The sequence below is a fragment of the Chenopodium album genome, chromosome 21 (genome assembly GCF_948465745.1).
Source record: "Chenopodium album chromosome 21, dcCheAlbu1.1, whole genome shotgun sequence".
Taxonomy (NCBI): domain Eukaryota; kingdom Viridiplantae; phylum Streptophyta; class Magnoliopsida; order Caryophyllales; family Amaranthaceae; genus Chenopodium; species Chenopodium album.
The window spans coordinates 1,854,911-1,880,547 of record NC_137854.1 but is presented as its reverse complement, the minus strand read 5'-3'; the positions used below and the strand labels follow the sequence as shown (position 1 = coordinate 1,880,547).

Below are 25,637 nucleotides of genomic sequence, written 5' to 3'. Positions count from 1 at the left end.
GTAACTTCTTTTCCTGTAAATTAGCAGCTCTCTCTCTCTCTCTTCACGGAATTCATGGCTGCCTAATTCCACCAGTCACCGGTAAATTCGCAACGATGTCTTCCATATCTTCCGGTGAATTAAACTTCCTCATTTTCCGTTATCTTCAAGAATCAGGTATGTTTACCCTTTCTCTTCACATCTTTTTTCTTTTTATTTTATAAATTATTTCAATAATCTTAATTTTTCAATATAAGCGACCAATTTATGCGGTTGATTTTCGGTTTCTGAATTGTTTTCTCATCAAATTGTTTCCGAATTACAGTAATTTGAAGATTTTGATTGTGTTTGTGAGTATTCCTGTTTGCATTTTTGTTGATTTTATTGTTTTGTGTTTGAGAATCGAGGATTTGTGAGTAATTAGGGTTTTGATTGGTTTTATATTGGCTAGAATTAAATTCTGGAATTGTATTGTTGATGATTTCTTCAGATTTGTGGTTTATGATTTTGGTGCTTACTTGTTAGGTTAATTATTTGTTAGAGTGAATTTTCTGCAAATTTACATGATAATTGATGGTTTAGAGACATGCATGTTTAGGATTAATTCATGAGATGCAAATCCTGAAGCTTTTGTCTGTAATTTAGGGTTGTGACTTGTGCGTGAGGGGACTGTAGGATTGTAGAGTGGATTTAACTGCTGTGGGAAGTGAGTGGTCAACTTTGAGGAAATTGAATTTTGCCGTGGAAATTTACGAGATCAAATGAGCAATCTATGTAGAGTGGATTTCTTTTGGGATTGGGAAACTTAATTGACAATTTATTGAATCCGGTAAAATTGATGTATGATTGGTTCAGCTTTAATTTGAGATAGTTCTTGAGATTAGACAACTGAAATGGTGAAGGTATGAAGAAATGGGAGCTAAAAATGAATTGATGGGGAATCATGTGTGACTGTTGATTCATCTAGTTCGAGATAGTCTCAATTTTGTAGGATATAGAAGCTGTTTTGGCTAATTGAATCTCCCAAGAAAACCTGTCTACCTGAGTGCTTGTTGCTTAATGGCAAGACTCAATCCCACAAGCCATATCGCGCTAAAATGACCAAAATTATTAATTTAAGATTACTAGAGGGTACCTCATCTGATTAAGGAAAGCTCCTAGTGAAGCTCCATTATTGATTTTGTACAATGTGCTCTAGAATTTTAAGACCCAACTATCCAAGCTTATATTTTCCTCTCTACTATTTGCCTATCTGATTATTATTGTTTTTATCAAAATCTTATGGCCTTGTAGATTATTGTTTCCTGAGATTTCAAAACCAGGAAGATTTTACGGCCTATTTATGTGTAATGTTGTATATGTCTAGGGTATTTTGAATTATTGGTAATTTTTTTTTTTGTTTTTTTGGATGGAATCTTTGCTGTTTTGCATAATTTCTTCATCATTAATATAGAATGCTTCAGTATTGAGTTATACATTACCTATTTGGCCTTGCTCGTGTTAGTTGACTGAAAAGGACTGTAAAGTCTATGAGGTTCTTTAAGGGTTTTTAGCTTTTTACTAGTTATGATGTTAATTACAATGCTGATTATGAGAGATGTGCCTCTTTTGGGAAGTTCTACTGGTAGTTAACGGCTTGATGCATTTTATACATTTTTTCACATGTCGTGCTCAGATTGCCTCAGTTAACTTTAATGGGGTTGGAGTTAATGCTTTTGGTTTGCAACATTGTTAGGAGACCAAAATGGTGTTTTTATAGATATGGTTATCTATGATCTCTTTATATGTTGGTCAAGATTGATCGCTTTTCTATTATTTGATCATGATTGAACTAAACTTAAATTGTACGTCTCATTCTTAATTTGATATTTTAAGTTATACATTCTCTTGCCCACTTAATAAGTCTCGTCTCTTCTGTGTGTTTATGCCTTTCCTGTAAGTGTTATAACTTGCTATGTTGCTTCTTTTAATAATCTTGCACCTTTCTAAGCCCTTTGTCTTTTTTATGTTTAAATGCTTTTCCAAGTGATATAACTCTCCATGTTGCTTCTTTTTAAAAAGGTTTACCCTTCTACCTTATATCCACTTCTGTTCATTAAGATATATCTAGACCTTGCCAATGATGATATTAGTTTTTGCTTTAATCAGAGTTTTAAATGTTAGGATTAGTAGGTTGTTTTCTACTTTATTTAGTTTTTCTTGAATGATAAATGGTGATATGTATTAGAGGACTCCCTTTCCTTTGAAAGGATATGCTTTACTCTTCATTTTTGTTATCAGTTTATGCATTGTTTTATTCTTAATTGAGCATTTCATGTTTAAATGTGCTTGTGACCCAAGATGTGGAAGAATGGGACCATATGTTTATATTCTAGTGATGAATAAGATAACAACCTTGACATATGCATTTTTTAAAATATTTCCCATTGCAGGGTTTACACACTCTGCCTTTGCTTTAGGATACGAAGCCGGAATCAATAAGTGCACCATTGATGGCAATTTAGTTCCACCGGGTGCTCTGATCACCTTTGTGCAGAAAGGGTTACAATACTTGGAAATGGAAGCTAACGTGAATAATGTTAGCAAACACATGCAACCTTCATCTTTAATGTATTGATTGTCCTTGTCATGGTTTTGATATTGACATTAGTTGTTTTTCTTTGGTGCTGCAGAGTGATGCAGATATGGATGAAGATTTTTCATTTATACAGCCTTTGGATCTTATCACTAAGGATGTGAATGAATTGCGCCGAATGGTTAAAGAGAAGAGGAGAATTTCAAGGAAAGATAAGGAGAAAGAATCTGAAAAGGATCGTGATAGAGAACGAAAGCGAGGAAGAGATAACAGGAGGCTTGATAGGGAAAAAGATCATGTTAAGGATGGAGATGGTAAAGAGAAGGATGAAAAAGCTGTGAGAGAAAAGGATGAAAAAGCTGCGAGAGAAAAGGATGAAAAAGCTGCGAGAGAAAAGGACGAAAAAGCTGCGAGAGAAAAGGAAGAAAAAGCTCTGAGAGAAAAGGATGAAAAAGCTGCGAGGGAGAAGGACGAAAAGGCTGCTAGAGAGAAGGATGAAAAGGCTTCGAGAGAGAAGGACGAAAAAGCTGCGAGAGAGATGGTCAGTAAAGCTGCAAAAGAGAAGGAAGAAAAGTTAGGGAAAGAGAGGGAAGAAAAAGCAGGGAAGGAGAAGGAAGAGAAAACTGGAAGAGACAAAGAAGAAAAATCTGGAAAAGAGAGGGACGAAAAAGCTGTGAAGGAGAGGGAAGATAAAGCTGGGAGAGAGAAGGAAGAAAAAGCCGGGAAAGAAAAGGATGAAAAAATTGGGAAAGAAAAGGAAGAAAAAGCTATTAAAGAGGAGGAGGAAAAGCCTAAGATACAAGATGGGCCGTCTGATAAAGAAAATGTTGTTGAGTGTGAAGAGAAGCCTGCCATCAAAGACGAAGAGAATGCAGTTTGTCCTGGTATATCATTTTATTGTGTTCATTATGTGCTTTGATGTGAATTCTATTTCTGTCCTGTATAATTCTGTTTTTGAGTAGGCATAGGTCAACACTGAAGTCAACATCGTTTTTGAGTCATCTATATGGGGTTGTTTTAGGTGTCTTGTATTGGTTGGACGGCTATTTTGTTATGAGGGTAGCTGGGTGGTAGAGGACATTTTGGGGTTAAGGAATTACTAGGATTAGTCAATTAGGATAAGTCATATCTTTGTAATCAAACTATATATAGACTAGTTTTTGTGCCCAAACCATTGTTGATAGAATTTTAGGATTAACTTTTTGGATTGAATATTAAATTTTATTGAATACTCTATAAAGTACGCTTAAAAAATTTTTTAATATTGGAAATTTAGAAAAATATTTTATTAGATATGCTTAAAAAATTAGAAATTATTTACGTAGGTAAAGGATTAAAAGTTATCGAAAATAAAACTTTAAATTAACTTTTTTATCCTAAAAAAGATATATGATAACGCTTACCTGTCGCTGTTTTGTTTATGATATGATATGATTTGATGTGATATGATATGATATGATTTGATGTGATATGATATTTTTTTTTTTAATCCTAATCCAATCAGTATTAAATATATCTTTTTAATCCTAGTCCAGTTAGGATACGTCCTACACAGTTTTACTACTTCTTAATGACTTGATTTACGCATATAAAAAAGAGTGTTTTATTATTTTTAGGAGTCCTGATTATTTTATATATTATCTTATCTATCTTTGTTAGATTATCCTAAAATCTATATATTTGTGTGATTTAGGTTAATAAAGTTTAAAGTTTTGTGAAAACTTGTGAGAGTAGATCTAGTTTGGTTTATTGTTCGGTAAGTTTGATCAAATTGTTTAGTGTTGGTTCGCTTGACTCTAAATTAGTTACCTAGATTTTATGAAATTCGTTTGACGTAGCAAAATCATATCAATTGGATGTAGGCTTTATTCTGAGTAAATAACATTTCTCTGCATCCTTATTTACTGTCATATATTAAATAGTACCGGTGAGGGCAATATCTTGTTACAGAGTATCATGCTGTTGCCATCCATATATTGTCTTCTTTGGTGAAGAAAACAATGAAGAAAATATTGCTACCATCTTCATATGATACTCTTGCTGATTAGCTATTATTGTTTTTATGTCTCAGTTTCTTGGTAACTAAGTGTTGGAAACCAATGCAACTTAGTCAACAAGTATTTGCAATTTAATGTTATAGTAGACACTAGTCCATGATCGTCTGTGCTTTGAACTTTTTGCATGTTTTTGCCTGCTGTTTCCTTCAATGCTGTATTTTATGGTTAAAATTTTTGTCTGTCTAGTCATCTGAAGCTAATTTTGTCATGGTTTACAGATCCTGAGCCCATGGATATCTCTCCATCATCCCCTTCTGTGGGATGTGAAATTTCTGCATCTGACGTGACAATATTAGAGGGCCACACATCTGAGGTTTAATAGCAAACTATCTCCTTGCCTTTAGACATTTATGTTATTACTCCCTCTGTAGACTAAATATGATGAAGCTATATGGACTCGTATATTGTCTAGGTTTGCGCTTGTGCATGGAGCCCTTCTGGTTCACTTCTTGCATCTGGGTGAGTGCTTTTGCTACTTAATTGGTTGCTTCTAAGCCTTTTTTCAAGTGTTGTATACTTATTTTTTTCTCATACTAATTTTTAATAATTGAGCCTGCTTACCAAGCTATAATTATTTATTAACATTACTCTAGAACTTAGACTAAGTATTGCATCAAATCTTATTATACTTAAATGTTGAGCGATCTCTGAATAGTTCTCTTATGTTTTGGCTGTTTGAAGTCTGTACAATTGGCTAAATAGTTCATGAAAAGTAATATTTGCTTCTGTTGTTGTTGTTGTTGTTGTGTTTTGTTTTTTTTTTTTGGTGTGTGTGTGTGTGTGTGTATCGGTCAGGTGCTCTGAGTTATTTACCATTTTAGCATATCTGCCTTATTCTACCGTTGACACTGTGGAAGGTAAAAATTACTTCTCTTTTGATTTTGACTCTTTATCTCTGTATGTTTTAGTTCTGGGGATTCAACGGCTCGGATTTGGACAATGCCTGAGAAAGGTTCTAGATCGCACAATGGATCCACAAACGTTGTTGTGCTGAAGCATGTTAAGGGGAAAACAAATGAGAAAAGCAAAGACGTTACTACTCTTGATTGGAATGTAAGTTGTACTAGAGCTATTTCCCAAATTGCTTAATAATGTATGCCATCTCTGGTCTTTTAGTCTTGCATCATATTAATATATTATATGTTGCTTAGTAATATAATCAATAAAGTTCACTAGATTGACAAGACCTCTATGGTGGGTGAAGTAGTTTAATAATGTAAGGAACAGGATCAAAATGTGTTTGTTGCATGTTCTAGTGATCTAGCCTGCAGATCAAAAGAAAATTCATTTTCGTGACCTGTTTTTTATATGAATTTAAGTTTACTGCTGCAACTTCTTTGCTCTAAGTTCTTTCTGCTGTTTCCTTTGCAGGGGGATGGTACCCTTCTTGCTACGGGGTCTTATGATGGCCAGGCAAGAATTTGGAACACAAATGGTATGTCTATATCTGGTTCTCGTCTTTGCTAGGTGACTTATGGAAAATCTGGAGAGCCTATTGGTCTTTACTAGTTAACAGGCAATCAGGCATGACTGCTGGCTTCCAAAGTTACCCTAAGCTCACTGACTAAAGTACAAACTATAGTATTTGTTTTACTTTTTATTTTATTTTATTTATTTATTTATTTATTTATTTATTTTTGGGGTGGGGGTGGGGGTTAATCTAAGGCTTATGAGCGTGGCTATTAAGAAAGCAAGCTAAACCATTTATAAGTAATATAATGGGAAGGATTTATTATGGTGTGTAATGGCTAATTAGTTTTCTTCTGGTCATTGATAATTGTGGGAAATTGTATCTTCTGATCAGCGCTTTTTGAGAGTAAGGAAGTCATTAATATGCTGATTAATGCATGTGCTGTGTGTAGTAGATTGTTGTCTAGGTACTATAGCTCCTTTTCATATATATTTCTATTGATGACCAGGTGACCTGAAGAGTACATTAAGTAGACACAAGGGGCCAATATTTTCCTTAAAATGGAACAAGAAGGGTGATTATCTTCTTACTGGTAGCTGTGATAAAACAGCCATTGTGTGGGATGTGAAGGCAGAAGAGCCAAAGCAGCAGTTTGAGTTTCATTCAGGTGTTTATTAAGAGGAGGGGCTGTTATTAACTTTACAATGGAATTTTCTTAGCTTTTAAGATAGTGGTATATGTGCATTATACTCAAGTTCTCTTTTTTGTAGGTCCGACCTTGGATGTTGACTGGCGGAACAATGTTTCTTTTGCAACAAGCTCTACAGATAACATGATTTATGTATGTAAAGTCGGGGAAAGCAGCCCTGTCAAAACCTTTGCAGGTCATAAGGTTTGTTTTCTTCTTCTTTGTTGTTTTTACATGCATGTCTCGTATTTTCCCATAGGCCATAGCACTTGTTGGATAAAATGGCTTAATACGTGTGAATACATTTTATGGATTCTTGCATACTGTCTGCTTAATAGCCTGGCCTTGTGATAACAACTTTTGGATATTTCTCTGTTATTGTCTTACTTTTTTTTTTTTTTTTTTTTAAATTTTTTTTTTTTTTTTTTTTTTTTATTATTATTTTTTTAAAACAGTTGATGATATGAGATTGACTATAATTCGGAATATGGTGGGCATTAGTTTTTTGTTCATTTTTTGTTATGTTTGAGAACTTAATGCATCAATCCAAAGTATTCTTAGTTGTATTTAGTTAAGTGGCTCAAATTGTTGATTGTTCTTTGACCACCTTTTTATTGGAGGGTGGGGCCGTGGGGGATCAGGGCTATATGGATTTGGATGCAGCTGAGTAATGTGTTCTTTGAATACTTTGATTATTTTTTTTCCCTAGTTCTTACTGAATAATGTTACAGGATGTTTTTACTTTTGTTTGTATTTTGTAATTTATTTCTTTGTACATATATTTTTGCAATTTCAGGGCGAAGTTAACTGTGTGAAATGGGACCCAACTGGGACATTATTGGCCTCGTGCTCGGATGATAGCACTGCAAAGGTTTTTCTTTTTCTTATTAGCTTTAGTTCTGTGTAATATCCATTGCTGGCCTGATCTATTTATTATTTTCTCTTTTCTCTATTTAATACTGTGTTAGTTGATTTCGTATGAAAGCTTGAATACTTTCCAAACTAAGAATGAGAGGAAATGAAAACTTGATAAATTGATCTGAAACGCTTGATGAGCAAGCTACTATGATAATTTAACGTTATATGAAGTATTCTTATGTAATGTGTGCAATATTTTCTTTTTCCATTTTCCTACCAAGAGTTTGTGACATATTATGGTTGAGGACTTAAGGCTGCATATGGTTTTACTTTATCAAATTTTGTCAGTAGAATTCATACTGGGTTGCCATTGTGGTTGACTAATAGATTGTCTGGCATTAAGACCAAGAAGAGAAACTCGGATATGAGATCTCCCATTATTTTTATTGTGAAATCTGTAAATTATTTAGCTATATTTATAGTAATGATTAGCAAAATCTGTTACTTGGACTCGGGTACCCATGTCCAACATGGGTACGTGTCTAAGCGTCCGACTTGGCTATTTTGTGAAAAAATTCCATGATTTTGAACAAAAAGTGAAGTGTTCGAGTGTCGAGGATCCGACACTGGTACGTGAGGTGAAATGAAGAGTCCAAGTAACATAGAGCAAAATTAATCCTATAAGGGATATGAACACCCTTTATCTCTCTAATTATTATGAAGTTTTGCCCGTCATTTTTGTGAAAATATGGTGTGCTTTTTCTTTCTCTGCGGTATTGTTTTTTCATAGGCTAATTTTTCATATTATATGCTGATTTGTAAATCCATACGTGAAATGGATGTGCAGGTCTGGAGTATGAAGCATGATGTTTTTGTTCATGATTTAAGAGATCATTCGAAGGTTTGCTTTGATCTTTTCTTGATTACAAATTTAGCTTCTTCTATGGAATCTTAATGATAGCGTCAATCTCAAATCTATATATTATATATTTTATTTTAGGAGATATACACTATAAGGTGGAGCCCTACAGGGTCTGGCACTAACAATCCCAATCAACAATTGGTGCTTGCCAGGTAATGTTCTTCTTTACTGTTTCTAATGCAATTAGTGATGTATCATGGATTGACGGGATGATCAATTATGGTTCTGCTGTTGACTTGTAGGCTTGTTGCTATAGATCATTGTATTTTACTTTTGGCATCTTCATGGCATACATGTACTATTTATGCTCACCTATTATACTCAATGCTTTAAGAATAGCATGTTGCTAGTATGAACAAATTCTCTGCTTGGGCATGTTGAAGGCTTATTTGTTTATTGTAAATAAAAAAACTTCATATTGTAATCATGCAAGTCTTGTGGTTTTTAAAATTGCTGTAGTATCTGATTCCTACTTGTTATTGAGGTGCCTAGCACTTGAAAGAAGCGATGGTACTCATAATTTTTTTTATTTTTTTATTCATTTTCCATTTATTTGGAAAATGAGATAAAAAAAAGGAGCTAAATTCACAATGCAATCATGGCTATAATTTTGTCAAGGATATCTATTGGCTTGACTGTGCTAGAACGTAGGCTGACATCTCTTATGAGTCATGACACATGTTACATTGTTATGCATACCTTGCTTAAAGAGAGGACAATTTTACCTCCCATACATATGTGTGTATTGTTTCTCAAATCTATTTGCAGTCTGCAACAGGAAGATTATAGAATGAATGCACCTGCCATTCCATCTTACTTTTTTTGCTGATTTTTGCACTTCTATGATTATTTTTCTTGCAGTGCATCTTTTGATTCCACTGTGAAACTATGGGATGTGGAGCTTGGAAAACTACTGCATAACTTGAATGGTCACAGGTAGTTTATCATTTGAGAAGTTGTTGTTGGTCTATGATTGATGGCTTTTTTTGATACGATGCGATATGTAAACATGGATTATGTTTGGCCTCTCATTATGATGGGAGAGGAAGATAAGAAAATATGGCTTTTTTTATTAACTACTTCGCATTTAGTTCATCCGATGGAATTAATATTTTACTGAGTCACAGGCATTACAAATATAATTAAGATTAGATAATCAGTAAATTAGCTTTTGTGTCTTCTTACTTGTAGTGTATCATAAGCACTACTCTAAATGAGCAGAAATGTCAGCAAAAATATATTTAAAATTGAAATAGGAAACAATATGACCACATAATAAGTTACTAGATATATGATGATCCAAGTCCGGACTTGCCCAGAAATGAGGCTGACTGGCCGAGTAAGAATACAAGTCACATTGGGTTGGGATGGAAAAGGAGGGGGGTCTCTGATACTGTTTCATGTGTCCTGTTGGATAAGCAGAAGAAAAGCATTATTATTCATTTTGTGGGTTGTGGAAGGGGTGTATTGTTGACAAACGGCTTGTATAGTCTAGACAGGGGCAGGCATGTATAATTTGGTTAGAAGTTTATAATCTGTATGATTCTTGGAATGTTTATGATCTATTGATCTCCAACTGACTGTATTGCTTGATTATATCTCTATATGAAGTAGCTGCTTATGTTTTTCTATGAAGCCTGATCTTGTTCCATTTACAGGGAAGCTGTATACTCACTTGCATTCAGTCCTGATGGTGAATATTTGGCTAGCGGGTCTTTGGATAGATCGTTGCACGTGTGGTCCTTAAAGGAGGGAAAGATTGTGAAGACGTACTCTGGAAATGGGGGCATATTCGAAGTATGTTGGAATAAGGAAGGCGACAAAATCGCCGCATGTTTTGCCAACAATACTGTTTGCGTTTTGGATTTCAGAATGTAGCAGTCAGAGGCACAGAGCATGCATGAGAACTAGATGATGTCAGCTTTAACGTTTTGGATTAGCTTAGAAAGTACTTGGAATTCTTTCTGTAGTTTGGGTTAGGATTAGCTGTTCATTAGTGATGTAGATTTGGTCCGCAATGTACAATTATGCTATTTGATAACCGTAATTAAATATTTAAATTACAATTGTACAGATTACTCTTGATCAAAGTTTATGACCCTTATTATTATAGTCTCCAGTTGCATTTTACATGTCCTGTTTCAGGGATTCGTGATTTTTCTAGCTGTTTTGTTGCTGAAGTTTTACTTGGCTGTTTGCGTTGTTTTCTTCATCCAATTTAAAGCTTCTATTTCTGCTTGGATGTTGATGAGGGATTGATTTTGGAGATTTGTATTCTATTTCTGCTTGGATGTTGATGAGGAATTGATTTTGGAGATTTGTATTTAGGATCATATTTTGGTATATACGAGTAATTTCATACATTGGACAACTCTGCATAATTTTAACTCTACAATCATGGTCTTTCTTAACTACCAATAATCTCCACAAGAACATATGCCATTTTCAAAATGGTGGAATCGGTTCCTATCCCTCACAACTATCTTGCGTCCTGTAATCTTTGAGATCATCTTCGTAACTACGTGACAATCTGAGCATACGCGAAGGTTCTTCACAATCTTGATTGTAGTTCCTGGAGAAGTGCTAATTAAGCCAAAGGCAATAGCAAGTCTCTCACTATGAACTCCTAAAGATTGCTCTTTCTCCCCACCATCACGTAGCACAGTCTCTGTCTGAGGGGAGTAACCATGATCTTTTAACCACTTATACATCTCTTCTAGCATCTTATAGATGTCTTTGCTCTTTGGATGTCTCAAATCACCAGCAAGAAACTCATTTACCTTGTTATTCACCTCAATAGAACTACAACCAGGTTCCTTTTGTATCCCCCTCTCTTTCATCATGGCCCTCACATTGGCTACACCATCCCAGTCCCCTACTCCTGCATATATGTTTGATAGAAGAACATATGTCCCGTCACTTGCTAGGTTTCTGCTGACAAGAAACTTGGCAATTTCCTCTCCTAGAGAATTATTTCCATGTAGAAGGCAAGCACCTAGCAGTGTTCCCCAAAGAACAGGATCAGGATCGGCATTCATGCCTTTGATAAGGTTGTAAGCTTCCTCTAAATGCCCAGCACGCCCAAGAAGATTTACCATACATCCATAATGCTCAACCTTTGGTTCAAGATTGTAAGCATCCTTCATCAGAGAAAAAAACTGCTTCCCTTCGGACACCAAGCCAGCATGAGCACAAGCATTCAGGACACCAATAAAGGTGATATCAGTAGGGTGAAATGCCTTCTCACGCAGCTCATCAAACAACTGCAACGCCTCTTGGCTAAACCCGTGCATTGCATACCCTACAAGCATCGAATTCCATACAACAACATCCTTCCCTGTTACACCATCAAACACAAGTCTCGCATCCTCCAAACTACCACATTTAGCATACATATCGACAAGTGCCGTACCCACATGAACATTAACTTGAATTCTGTTATTTACAATGTAAGAATGAACCCATCTGCCTAACTCAAGTGCCCCAAGTTGCCCACAAGCAGATAATACTGATAAAACAGTAATTTCGGTAGGCTTTAATTTTGCCTTCAACATTTTCTGAAAAAGCACCAATGCATCATTAGGTCTTCCATGTTGAGCATACCCATCAATCATCACATTCCAACACACCACATCCTTCTCCACCATCCCATCAAACAGCAATCTTGCATCATCTAGATGCCCATGCTTTGCATAACAAGTTAGCATCGCGGTCACTGCAACCAAACTTCTCTCAGGCATTGTGTCGAACAGTTGGCGTGCAGAAATCAAATCCCCACCTTTAGCATACACATCCAAAATCCCAGTTCTTACAAACAAATCCCCATCAATTCCAAACCTAATTGCTTGCGAATGGAGCAAAACCCCATCTTTAAACAAGCAAGATTTCAATAAGGAAGAGAAGGTGAAGACATTGGGTTCAACACCTTGAGTTAACATCTGAACATATAATTCAAAAGCCTGAAGATGCAATCCGCGAGAAGAATGAGCATTGATGATGGCAGTGTACAAATACACATCTGGGTTTGCAGTCTTTTTGAAGAGGGAGAAAGATCGTTCAAGATGACCAATAGAAGAGTATGTTTTTTGAAGCTTGAAGTTCAAAATGGGGTTGTTTTCGTGGCCGTGCCGGAGAATTACGGCGTGGATTTGGAGTAAATGGGTGAGATTCCTGCATTTGTCGAGTAAAAAAGCGAGTTTTTCCGGTGGTGGGCGGTGGCTTGACGACGGAGATGGGTTGTGAGTACGGGCCGTGCGGTTGGTTAAGGGTGGTGATGGTTGGGATGTGAACAGAGGAGAGGAAGACATGGTGTTTGTTACAATTGGAGATTTGGAGGAGTTGAATTTACCGGTTATTTAAAAATAAAGCGCCATTTGTAAGGAAATACTTGGTGTCAAACTTAATTGTTGGTTGATTCAATGACAATTGACAATGAGTATGGAAGGTTTGTTACTTGTGAGTTGTATCAGCCATTGTCTAATTCTGCTCTCTTGGGTTGGATAAGGCAATTCATGTGGTGGGGGCGTGGGTCGACAATGGTGAGGTTAGGTCTATGCAAAGGTGTTTCTCATTTCTAATAATATGAATCACACGTTTTATGAGTTCTAATATTGTCATATCAGTACTATATTTGTTAACTACTCGTATACAAACTTAAGCTAGAGTATGGTAAATGTGATTTCTAACACAATTGAATACTAGGATGTTACTTTGTATGTCAAATTACGCCCTTTCTTTAATATTTGACCATGTAACAGTCCATTAGGTAGGGTTGTGCACTTGTTTATATAGCTGTACACCAAGTATTTGAATAGACATCGATACCAATAACGGATCTATCTAAGGGCTTGTTCAGATTGACTGAAAGCAACTGAACTGATTGGGGTTGTACTAAACAGATCTGAACTGAATAGAGTTGAAATGAATTGTTTATGAGAGAAGAAAATTAGAAACTGAACTTATTGGAGCTGAACTGAAATTAAGTTGAGCAGAACAAACCCTAATATATCAATAACACTAATATTCGGTATTTGTATATGATTTGACATAGTTTAGCTACTCATACTTTCAAATATCACATTGTACATCAAATACCCAACAAAATTTGTTAAGTAGAAAACTTAGAAAACCCCAGTAAGCACTAAAAATTAAAAGCTTAGGCCCCGTTCTTTAGAGCTGCTTTGCTTTGCTCTGCTGAAATCTGCTCTGCTCTGCTTAAAAATAGTACTACCTCCGTTACAGGTTATGTGCAACGATTTGACATAAAGTAGAGAGGGAAAATGTCTAATCGTTGCACATAACCTGTAACGGAGGTAGTACTTAAAAATAGCTGCTTCAATTTTCTCTGCTCTGCTCTGCTCTGCTGTGCCCTGCTCTGCTTCAATCTGCTCTGCTGAAATCTGCTTTGCCCAAAAGCTCAAAAGAACAAGGCCTTAAACCCTGTCAATAAACATTTATCAACATTTTCAAGTTTTAACTCTGTTTAATCTGTTATCACCTAATAAAGTCATTAGCAAACATTTTACCAATTTTACATTAGATTATTGAAAAAATAATTACGAAGGAAATTGTCAAAGATAACTTTATCTAAAATATAGTTTTGGTTAGCCCTTGACTTCGTTATTACCATATCCCCTTAAACCCTACAATTCAGTAAACCCTCCTCAACTCAACACTGAGCAAGCAATTTCAGCACCCAAACCGTGAAAACAAACAACAATGGCGTGGAGAAGTGGATCCTTCTCAAGGTCTTTCCTCAACGCAACCAGATCTCCTTCCATCCGCCCTTCCACCGCCTTCCGCCGTCCTCCTTCGCCGCTCCTCCCTAATCCTGCCCGCAATTCTCGCCGCCTCTCTTTCACCAACCCTAGGTACCAATTTTTCAATTCAATGATTTTACATTCTTATTTCTGCAAAATTTGACATTTATGAATTCATTCATTCATCAGTTTTTCAATTCAATGATTTTCCATTCTTATTTCTGCAAATTTTGATGAATTCATTCATTCATTCATCAATTGTTCAGGAATATTGAAGTATTAGGATGCGTTCAATCGTTGATGCCGATGCTTTCAGTGGTGGTCGACACTCGATTGACGTCTTACATTGCAGTCGACGCTAGGGCTTTTTGCGAGTTGTCTCAGGGTACCTTCTGTCGCACTTGTCAAGATCGCTAATTTTCTCTCTCCTTTCTCCTCTCTCTATTTCCCTCACACTTAGTGAGTCTCAATTTTTTTTGTGGCATTATATGATTATACTTGTGTTTGTTTGCTTTTCCTTTATTGTTAATGGCTTTTATGTTGTTGAGATTTGCTGCATTTTTCAATGGATTGATTTTGTAGTTATTGGATGAACTTAGATTAGAAAGACATTTGATGAATTGAGATTGGAATGAAATTGGATGATATTAGATTAGAATGATGAACTAAGATTAGATTCATTAGAATGACATTGGATGAACTTAAATTAGAAGGACATTGGATGAACTTTGCATCTTGAATTTGGTGATTTATAATGTGTTTCAGCTATTAAGTGAATTTTGGTTATAAGATATGTTTGGACATTATACCAGATACAAGTGAAGTGTTGGATTTGTTTTGTTGACCAAGAATATTGACAGGTTTCCATGTGCCTTGATCTTTAATAACTTCACTGCTTTTAAAGACAATTTCATTTGGTCGAATTGGAAGACAACATGCGTTGTTTTAATTTGCAAAGATGTTCTGAGCATAGGGATATAGTTTGGTGATGTATTCTCTTTATTTATAAGAGAGTGAGAAGTCTAAGATACAGAGGTTTTTTGGAGCTGAGGAATGACTGTATGAGGTCATGCATGTCCATCAATTGCACAGGGTGCACTGTTTTTTGAGGGAAAAAATGCCTATCTTTATTTGTTTTTTTTTAAGATGGCACATTTGCTAGGAATTCTAGTATGAGAAATAGGGAAATGAAGAATTTTCTTAAGGTGTGGTCTTCACTCCCTCACACGCCCGTCATAGCACATGAAGCGAGGCTAGATGCTTGGCCTTTAGGTACAACTCATTACCCTATAAATTAGTTTGAGCCCTTGTCACTTCTCTTGTTCTCCAAGCAAGGGAGCTTTGTCAAGAACAAAATTGAGCTTTTAGGTTCTTCCGTACCCCGTCCCTCCCCTGTTGATGTGTAAGTACTGTAAGGGACAGGATTGCTTTCCTTGGGAAAAGGAGGGTGTTTCGTGTACCAATTAGTGGGAATTTTCATTACACATTAAGTATATGCGTCGTATTCAAGATACTTTGATATCTGCTTGAGTCCTAGGAACATAGGTAACTGTAACAACAGCAGCCAAAAGGCCCAAAACCAAAGCCTTATTCCCAAAAGGTTGGGTTTGGCTGCATAAACCAAAAAATTATCTCTCATTTCGCATCTACTTTATGCTGTTGCAAACCCACAATTTGCATGTCATTCTTGTTTCCTCTATCCAATCCAAGTCATGTATGGCCATTGAATTTCTTTTGAAATATAAGGTAACAGCCCTTGATGTGTATTCCTTGGATATTTAGATTGTATAATTGTTAAAAATTGTTGATTGTTGTTTTTGCTAGCACTTTGATGCATTAAATAAGGCATCTCTGCCTGGGGTTGTGAGCATTTGTTGAACTTCTAAGAACATGCTACTGAATGTAGTAACCTTTAAGCAACAAAGAACAAACGAAACATAATTATATACTATGAATTGAGGTTCTGATTTTCTGAACAAGAAACCTATATAGAGTTCCTTTCCAAAATCAAGGTCTACTTTTGTGATGTCAGATTATTTTTAGTGTATTTGAGCTGTGAAGATCATCTTAATTTTTTAATTCTGCTGACATTCTTGTCTTCCAGATTATGTTTATTAAAGTTTGATTCATGTTGTGGCGATGTGTGCATGCACTTTTACATTATTGTTGATTGTAATTCCTTAATATATTTTGTTCACGTTTTAGGTACTTAAATTGCATAGTTTGGTGAAAGGAAAAAAAAAAAGGGATTCTCTCAGTTGATGGCAGTTGAATTGGTGCATGGAACACTCCATTATGCAGTAGGCTGCTGGATTAAGCATAAGTAGGTTTCATTTACACTTTCCTAGGTTCTGTTGGGAAGTTTACTTTCAATAACCTTGTGAAGATCAAGTTAAATATTCCTTGAATACTTCTATAAATAATCTTTTTATCATTACTTTGTGTAGGTGATTTTTTTTATTAACATTATTGAAGGGATTGATGGTACCCCATTTAGCCAGTTTTTTTATTGCTTGCTTCCGCTAGCAATTTAAACTTTTTTCACCCCATATGTGTATACTGTGGCTCGAGATTTTTATATTCCCTTCCCTCCCTTCCCATGCCTGGGACGGATAACATTCTATGACTCTATCACTCTGTTAGGTTGATGATTAGTTCTTCAAGTAGTATGAATCTAGGAATCTTAGTACTTGATTACTGGCGATTTCTACTGTGAATCAGTCTTTAATTTGCTCAGCTATGCAACGGAATTTTATTTTATTTTATTTATTTCCCAGAAAGGAAGGGGTTTAAGTGATAGAATCTTTAATCAGCTGAGCTATGCAAAGGTTTCTAGTCTTTTTCAGAATGAAGGTTGTGTTAAGGGAAAAGGTAAAGACTCTGAAAGCTGGACTCTAGCTGCAATAGGACACCATTTTGAGTTAACATGTTGTCTCCTGTAATATTACTAGTATACAACATAAATTTTTTCGTAATGTAGACCAGACAACCAGTGCTGAACATGGAGCCTTAGAAACTTTGATCTTATCTTGCTACCCTGTTTAATTAGAATAGTTATCAGATAGTTCCATTCTGGTAGATCTAAAAAATTGTAGGTCGGCATTGAAGTATATTGATCACTGCAAAAGAATTTATTGATCAAAACTAGAATACACAGTAGTAACTTTGGGGACTCCAAATGGGGAAGAAAAGATATTCATCTTGAAGTATATGCTAAGCAGTTTTTCAACTTGCTAACTTTACTAGGATGCCTTAGAAAATTTGAAGAACATAAACAGCTATAGCAATAGGAATATTCTTCTTTGAAATCAAAACGCTTGTACTTTTTTGAGTAATTTATGTTTTTCTGTAGGTTAAATTTCCAGTGTTTTGTCAAATTTGTGGTAGAAGTTAAGGTTGGTTATGGTGGGCAGAAGCAGAGGATCAGTAGGAGGTGAGATTTAATTTACTCTATGAAAATCTAGTAATGTGTTGCATTTACTGAATGAAAATGTTAAACGCAGCTTTAAGGATTATGGGTCAGAATTTTAATTGAGTAACTGGACTCTTTCTCATAAGTGCTAAATTTAAGAGGCAGAGCTACAAGATGGAATAAAGAACTGCAGATGATTGGTAAACAATGCCAATATTTTCTTGCTGTGATTCTAAGTACCTTATTAGAATGAACTCAAGAGTATTAGACCATAAAGGTCTATTAATTTCTGTTCATGTAAATATGGGGCGGTCCAAATTATAGCAATTTGCCCTCGTTCTTAACAGGCTTACAGAAAAGTATGGGGCTGAAGCAGAAAGCTGCTTTTGCAACACATCTTTCTCCTTGGAAAGAAGAATCTTGATCAACTGTAGTTACTCCAAAACATCTGAAAAGATTAGGAAAAGCACTATGAATAACTCCCACCATCCCAACTACCAAAGAATCTTATTCTTCAATAATTATAGTCCTACTTGATTTGGGATATAAAGAGGAGAGAGTTGATGATGGAACCAAAATCCAGACAGAAACCTGCTGCAATTAAAGTTGAGATAAGGTATTTTTGTTGATGTGTTAATCAGAAAGTTATATTTATCTTAATAGAGAAGCATCATTCTCCACTAGGATCTTTAAGATGCTTCATCTTTCCTACTCTCATTTAAGAGTACGCATGTCTAGTCCTTTCCCCTGCAAGAAGAAAAAATTTCGGATTTAAAATGGTTTTGGAGAGGGAAGATGGTCGAAACCAAACTGTCAACAATGATCAAAATGAGATCAATGTTGAGGTAGGTAATTGGTTAAGCCTAAGCTTTATTACAGCTGAGGCAGATTCAGACTGTGGTGGTACGATTAAGACTTTTAATTGCAGTTTTTGCCAAAGGAAGTTTTTTAATTCACAAGCACTTGGTGGCCATCAGAATGCACACAAGAGAGAAAGAGGGGAAGCTAGGAGGCATAGACTATTGATGAAAGAAATTAGGTCAGTGTCACCTCTTTGCAGTGCTAGAGTTGTTAAGTCACTTGGTATTCAGCCACATTCACTCATTCAAAAGTCAGTCAGCAAAGAGAGAATGATGTCGAGTGATTCTCAGTTTAACGAGTTCAGCTCTGGGTTTGGAACCACATGGAGTGGTAATCTATACAGGCCTGAAGAAAAAATGGCGGCATTGGTTTGGCCTGGAAGTTTCCGGATCCCAAAACAGCAGCCTTGCAAGAAACTCATGAATCATAATGAGATTGACTTGAATCTTAGCTTATGATCATGGTTCGTTCTTCTTCAAGCTGTAGTCATAGATAGAAACCTCATTTCAGGTGCTAGCCATAAGGTTTTTTTTTTTTTTTTTTTTTTTTTCAGGATGGGATGATCTCTTGAGCCAAACAAACCTGATTAACATGACCCAAAACATGTGCCTCTTAATTTGATTATTCAACTCTATACTTTCTTCTGATCTTAGTTGTAGTTTGTTTACCTAAAGATAATCTTATAATAACTAGTTTAATCATTGTAGCCTTTGGACAGTTGTATGAGCTTACCTCAGTTCAGAACATATACAGTATTCATCATGTTATTTAGCCGAAATCACAACTCCACCCGACCTCAATGTTGAGAATGTGAATTTAACTTTCAACTTTAAGGTTAGCAATTAAAACTATAGTGCTTATTATTGTGACCTTAGTTATGACTATGAATAGACCAATAGTATATGATTTTGTTTCTCTGGCTACCGGCTAATCGGTCTCTGGTTTAGGCAAAAGAGGTTGTTCTTTCAATTTCTTTGCATTTTGTAATTCCAGCATTATATACTACGTATACCAAACATGTATGAGTTAGAAGACTACTCCTTAAACTGGAATTTTCTGGTGAATTTTTTTATTTAATTTATTATTTTCTCTTAGGGGTAATAATAAGTCTGATAACGATGCCTAACTTGCTCGCGAGCCACCCAAACTAGACCTAGAAAAACACATCTTGAGTAAACTTGACATGACTTCAAGGTTTGCTCGAGACTTAAATGGGCCGATTTTTTTAGGACATGTTATTTGATGGCTCTCTGATCAATCTTAATTACTCCGTAATTTGATGGGTACGCAACAAGTCTTTGACAATAAATTATGTGCTTGTGCATTGTGATGATGGCTCACAACTTCAGAGTGCTTTCTGAAGGAGTAATAGGACTTCATAGCTCAAGTCGAAGCAATAGGTTACGTATATACAGTTTCATTCTTTTTTAAGCTGTAGTGTTTGGTTTATTCGTTCATTTTTGCTTAAAAGTATGGATTTGTCTCCTAAAAGCATGAATGAAATAGATAAACTGCCCCTACAACTTTGGTTGACATAATATTATGTTTGGTGGAATCCAGGGAAGGATCAAACTTCTTGCAATCTTGCAAAATCCATGCTTTGTGAAAATTTCTTTCTTTTAATATTCAACACCCTATTTTTTCAAGCAAGAACAAATCCCTCGAAACAAGGAGAATTTCTACAAATATCCTACTTTTTTTTAATTTTGAAATGTATAGTGTCGAATATCTGCTTTCTAGTCTCTACCACCAAACAAGGACAGAAAAACCATACAAATGAAGCACGACTGCAAGAGTAGATCAATATTAAAGCAATAAGGAAAATTACAATCTCATACAAGGTGTTATATTTGTTTTTCCCACCAACTAAAATAATGTTTGTTGTATTTGCTGAGATTTAAAAAAAAAAAAAATTTATTTCATTTCGTAACGTTGAATAATATACATCTAAATTTATAGATGTGTCAACACTAAATCAGAGTGATTGAGAGAACATAAAAGGCGACAGCTACCCTGTATTATAGAGAGTACTCCTTATTTCATAATTTCTAAAAAAGAGACAATTAAGATAGAGTGGCCTTAATGCTAGTTCCTCCACACTGGTCCAAAGCCTCTATTCTATAGTGCAATTTGTGTTTCAAAACCGTTAATTCCTTGACCTAATTAAGTCCCCTCTAATTAAAAATGATAGCTGTAGCCATTGCCCCATAATATAATTTGCAAAGCTAAGTAGGTTGGCAATATTTAATCAAAGTCTAATGGTAGATTGTATCACGTGAAACTTGTTGGAATCACGACTTACATGGCTAAAGTACAATTGACAGCTTGATCGCAAAATTTAGCACTCCAAGAATGATTCGAAATGTCCTCATTTATGCAAGCATACTGAATCCAATAACCACTACGGAGTACTTTTTGTTCACATACCTCGTTGGACAATGTACATTCCTCTTACAATAAAAATAATACAGTAAGAAGAATTACTTGTATAACATTATCGATGTTTTTATAAATAAAATAAGGGCTAGGTAACCTAAATTCCCAACAAATTACATTTAGCTTCACCTTATTAGCTGGGAAATACAATTATATAGACATTATAGACATATAGTCTATATACAATAAATATTGTTCATTCTAGCTACTACCTCCGTTTCGTATTAGTTGCAACTTTGGAATATTATATATCTCACAAATAATACCCCAAAGTTGCAACTAATACGAAACGGAGGTAGTAGTTAATTTTGTTTGAGTTTTGTTTATTAACTTCGAGTTTTATGAGGATTGTGAGAGAATCAAGTGGTTGGGATTTTCAATTATGAGGGAGGAAAATAAAAGGCAAAGTAGTCTATGTAGAGAATATTACTAGAGCAGTGTGCTATGTGTGGGCTTTGTGACTGAATCACTGAAGTCAGATTTAGGCTCAAAACAATCCTTAGCATGAGAGAGCGTAGGCCTGGTATATTCATGAGCACTAAAGCTTACAAATTTAAGTACTTCAAATACCTTATACGGTTATACCTACTATAGAACATGTTTATACATACTTAATACTCCGTACGAATATAATAAGCGGGAGGATGTCAATAATTATTGATGGTATATAATTTGGAATACTCTCTCTCGCTCTCTCTTTTTTTTTTTTTTTTTTTTTTTTTTTTTTTTTTTTTTGGTTTGGAAGAAGAAGAACTTACTAATGATACTAAGAGTTTTTTTTTTTTTTCCCACAAAATACTTATCAACATACAGTCGCCAAATATCATATATGCAGCAATTTTCTTAAGAAAAAAAAAAACAAGAAAATCATACAACAATATTGATTAATGATAAAATGAATAAACTATTCAGAGAAAGGCAACGCAAAGTGATACCCCTTTTTTTATAATTGATATAACCTTCCAGTAGTATAATCTCATCCAGGTCCTTTAAAATATAACATAATCAGCAAGAAACAACCAAGACATCCACAAGTTAATTGGACCATTTTTGTTTTAGCGTCATACCTAATTAGCCAATCCCTTTCACTTAATGCAATAATCTTTCTATAATAAAATGTCATTAGGGGCGGCTTAAGCCGAGTTAGTAGGAGACATTAAGAATAAATTAAGCTTATTTTATACTCTGTGTAGTAAATTACTACGTATATAGCTATACATTATTACTCAATTCTTATATAACGTCTATGTATATGCCTTGTAGTCTTTGGACACTACTACTTTTTACAATTCAAATGCTACATTGAGTAGTTATATGTAGTTTCAAGTTGAAAAAACATGATAATATAATGTACCATATTGAAGGAATCTTTTGAAAAATGCTAGCACTAAACATAGACCACGATAATAATTCTAAGAATTTGGTAAAGTTGTCTAGGTTAGAATAGTTAGATAAACACTCCATTTACGAGATACGAAAATGTCGAAACACGGACTTTTTTTCAACCAAATATACATGATGATAGCATGTTTCATGCTGCATGCCAGTCAACAAAGGACTTATAATTAGTCCTTCAAAGTTGTTACTTGCAAGAAACAATCAATCTCTGGTGAATTTGTGGATTGATCATAGCCAAATACCAAGTACTTCGCATAACATACAAAAAGATTTTATTGGAAAATAATTGAGGCATTTTTTTTTTTTTTTTTTTTTTTTTTTTTTTTTTTTTTTTTTTTGGGGTTTAGTGATCAATATGAGGATTTATTTTAGTGAAAGAGATACAAGGTGTCACATGTTTGGTAGCAAGCCAATAACTTTTGGACTTTATGTTTAGAGTTTAGACTATGTCAACACACTACTAACTCATATGGCTATATACATTATCTGTAATAATACGTGTAGAGGGAGTGGTAAATGTTGTTGTTGCATTAGTCAAACATTACCGTTTTTTTACTACCTTGATTATAACTTGCGTCCAAACTTATATGGATCAATGTCCACTTGCCAGCCGGTTGCTAAGTATGTTGGGTCGTCACGATGAGACTATACCCTATATTAACCCTTAAGGCCTTAACCTTTTTATTGAAATAAACAAAATTTAATCCATTAAATTGAAAGTTATATATTCTCGTCAATGAGATTAGCCTCAATTAATTCTTTGAATCTCCACATTTGAGTGTACTTAATCAAAGCATAGGTTTACCCAAAAAAAAAAAAAACAACCCTACGAATTTGCTACTTTATGAATTCAAGTCAATTTAAGCTTAAAATTCATTCAAGTCATCATAGTAATTACTGTAGTAAGTAAGTAAACTACTACTGCAACAACCTAACACATGCAGACCAGGGTAACAAAAAAACCTAGGCTGGACATTTAAAGGCAAACACAACTTTAATAAATGATGAAGATGTTGGTTGAAAGTATGGGATAGATGTAAAAATAAAAAGCTATCCACTAACAAAAATGGTCACTTTGTTTAAATGTATGATTTCGATCAGTCGGTTTCCATTTTCAGGTTCAATGTTTTTAATCTTGCATGGGTCTAATATCAACAGTGTAACACATCGTGACAACTGAACTTTGTCCCAACACATTTAAACATTCTGAACGGTCTTTCAGAAATTAAAGTTTTTATTCTGCTACATGCAATACTACATGCAACTTTGCTTTGCCTTATCTCACAGTCACTGAAAAAGGTAGAAATAATAATTTACATACGTGTCTTTTTGTTTGGTATGGGAGTCGCCTTGGCGCAAAATGCCAAAATAGATCATACACCTGCTCAATTATTACCCAGGCCATAGTTCTACATGCAAGGGGTAAGTATTAAAAGCATATATTAATATTATGTTTTTTTTTGGTGCAAATATATTAATATTATGTTAATAGCACAAATAATTTTTATTTTCGCAACACGTACTAGTAGTAAATAAAAGCACATAAATAATAATCTGAAACGAGTAAAAATGTAATTATCATTATAATAATTGTCTTATAGAAACACATTATCACCTAATACGTTACAACTTGGTGTTCTAATAATTGGCATGAAGAGCAATAAGGAAATAAACGTGATTCGATTCCATGCTTAGTACGTGTTAAATTAAGGTTTTAAGGTATATAAAGTTATTGACAAGCAGTTAATTTACATTATTTTGATATTAATTAGAAAACATTTAAAATATTACAAAAAATAAAGATATTACAAGTAGCATTAGTTGAAACAATATAATTAAACTTGACAATCTACAATTAGACAAAAGAGTTAAATTTTATTTATCATTTTCAAACAATGTATATGACCATTTTTTCATTTGTAGTATTGATGTGCAGACGTATCATATCACTTGTAATAGTGTGTTAATATAAAGGTTCGATGTAACGTATTCAACAAATGAAAATTATTTCTCCATTGTCAAAAAAAATTATTTATAAACGTATCTTTCAAACAAAGAGTTTGTTCATCATACATTTACTTTTCTTATCGTAGAGTAAGAATAACTAAGTTGAATCAACCTAAATTTTCCTAAAATTAGTTTTCTTGAATTGTTGCTATTGCTTAAGTTGTATGCGTTACTTTATATCTTAAATAATATTATGAACTTATAGATGACATTTAACGTGAAATAATAATGAAACATAACCGTTTAAAATATTTATAATTGAATGCATATGTTTCAAATAAGGTCAAACACGTATATTATCTAAATCGAAGATGACAAATTTAATATGCCAATCAATTCACACATTTCAACATATATATTCTATAGAGATCCTTGTCGTACATACATTTCAATTAATTTTGTAACAATAAAATCACGAATGGATAAACTTTCGTAATAATTACCAAAAATAGTGAAGGCCTCACATAATAAGAATAGAAAAGTCGCAACAACTCAAAACAAAGGGTTGTAAACTTGTACTCATGTAGAAAATACACATGACCTCAACGTAGCAAAATGGTACCAATACAATGCCTGTCTTTTGTGCCGTTTCCGCCGGCAGGCCATCGTTGTCCATGGTCAGCAGCCTCTTCTGAGGTTTCCCAACTCTTATCCTTTGAAAGCTCCGTGGTCCGTTCAACCCGTATGCCCGACAAAATAAACTGACTTGACCCCTTCAACGGTCCCACATGTCCCCTTAACCTTATACCTAGTGGGCCCTTATGTCCCCCTCTTAGCCCTACAATTTTTGCATAAAATAATATGGAGAAACAAAGATATTCATGATCTCTTCGAGAATATTATCACGGATATCGAAAAAAAACAAAGGTTTTGTAAATTTTAGTACTACACTCAATGCATAAGGTCAAGGATTTGAATTTTGGAATTTATAGAAGATTCTTATCTTGACAATTAACAATTACTTAATCATCATGCTACACACAAATAGTACCATTAAATATTTAATAATTTGGTTTTGGATCTATATCCTTAAATTTAGTCAAAGAAAAAAATTAAATTAAATTCGGGATAATGACTTTTGGTTGTTAAATTTCAAACGTAGTAGTTTTTGTTGATGCTGTAAAATTAGTAAGAGTTTGAAATCTTAAGCGATAGATTATTTAAGACATATGGTAAACATGTTATTAGTCAATACTCAAACTATTAAGGTTAAAATTAACTTTTCTTAAGTTTCATGGAATTTAAAAGGCTAAGAAAAAAGCACATTATTGATA

General features: G+C 34.5%; 2 protein-coding genes and 1 pseudogene across 2 annotated transcripts; 2 read left to right on the top strand and 1 right to left on the bottom strand.

The window, feature by feature from the left end:
• LOC145600959 (WD40 repeat-containing protein HOS15-like) lies at positions 1-10,622 on the top strand. The gene is made up of 14 exons (XM_081656839.1): positions 1-156; positions 2,412-2,557; positions 2,652-3,438; positions 4,830-4,924; positions 5,024-5,070; positions 5,520-5,664; positions 5,983-6,046; positions 6,531-6,689; positions 6,793-6,914; positions 7,507-7,581; positions 8,416-8,469; positions 8,569-8,642; positions 9,352-9,426; positions 10,149-10,622. Exons 1-14 carry the CDS (start codon positions 96-98, stop codon positions 10,366-10,368), a joined length of 2,124 nt encoding a protein of 707 aa, XP_081512965.1. The 5' UTR covers positions 1-95; the 3' UTR covers positions 10,369-10,622.
• A 248-nt stretch (positions 10,623-10,870) lies between these two features.
• LOC145602266 (pentatricopeptide repeat-containing protein ELI1, chloroplastic pseudogene) lies at positions 10,871-12,992 on the bottom strand (annotated as a pseudogene).
• Positions 12,993-18,432: 5,440 nt separating this feature from the next.
• LOC145600192 (zinc finger protein 7-like) lies at positions 18,433-19,006 on the top strand. The gene has a single exon (XM_081656093.1). The coding sequence runs from the start codon at positions 18,438-18,440 to the stop codon at positions 18,978-18,980; it is 543 nt and encodes a 180-aa protein (XP_081512219.1). The 5' UTR covers positions 18,433-18,437; the 3' UTR covers positions 18,981-19,006.
• Positions 19,007-25,637: the final 6,631 nt, after the last annotated feature.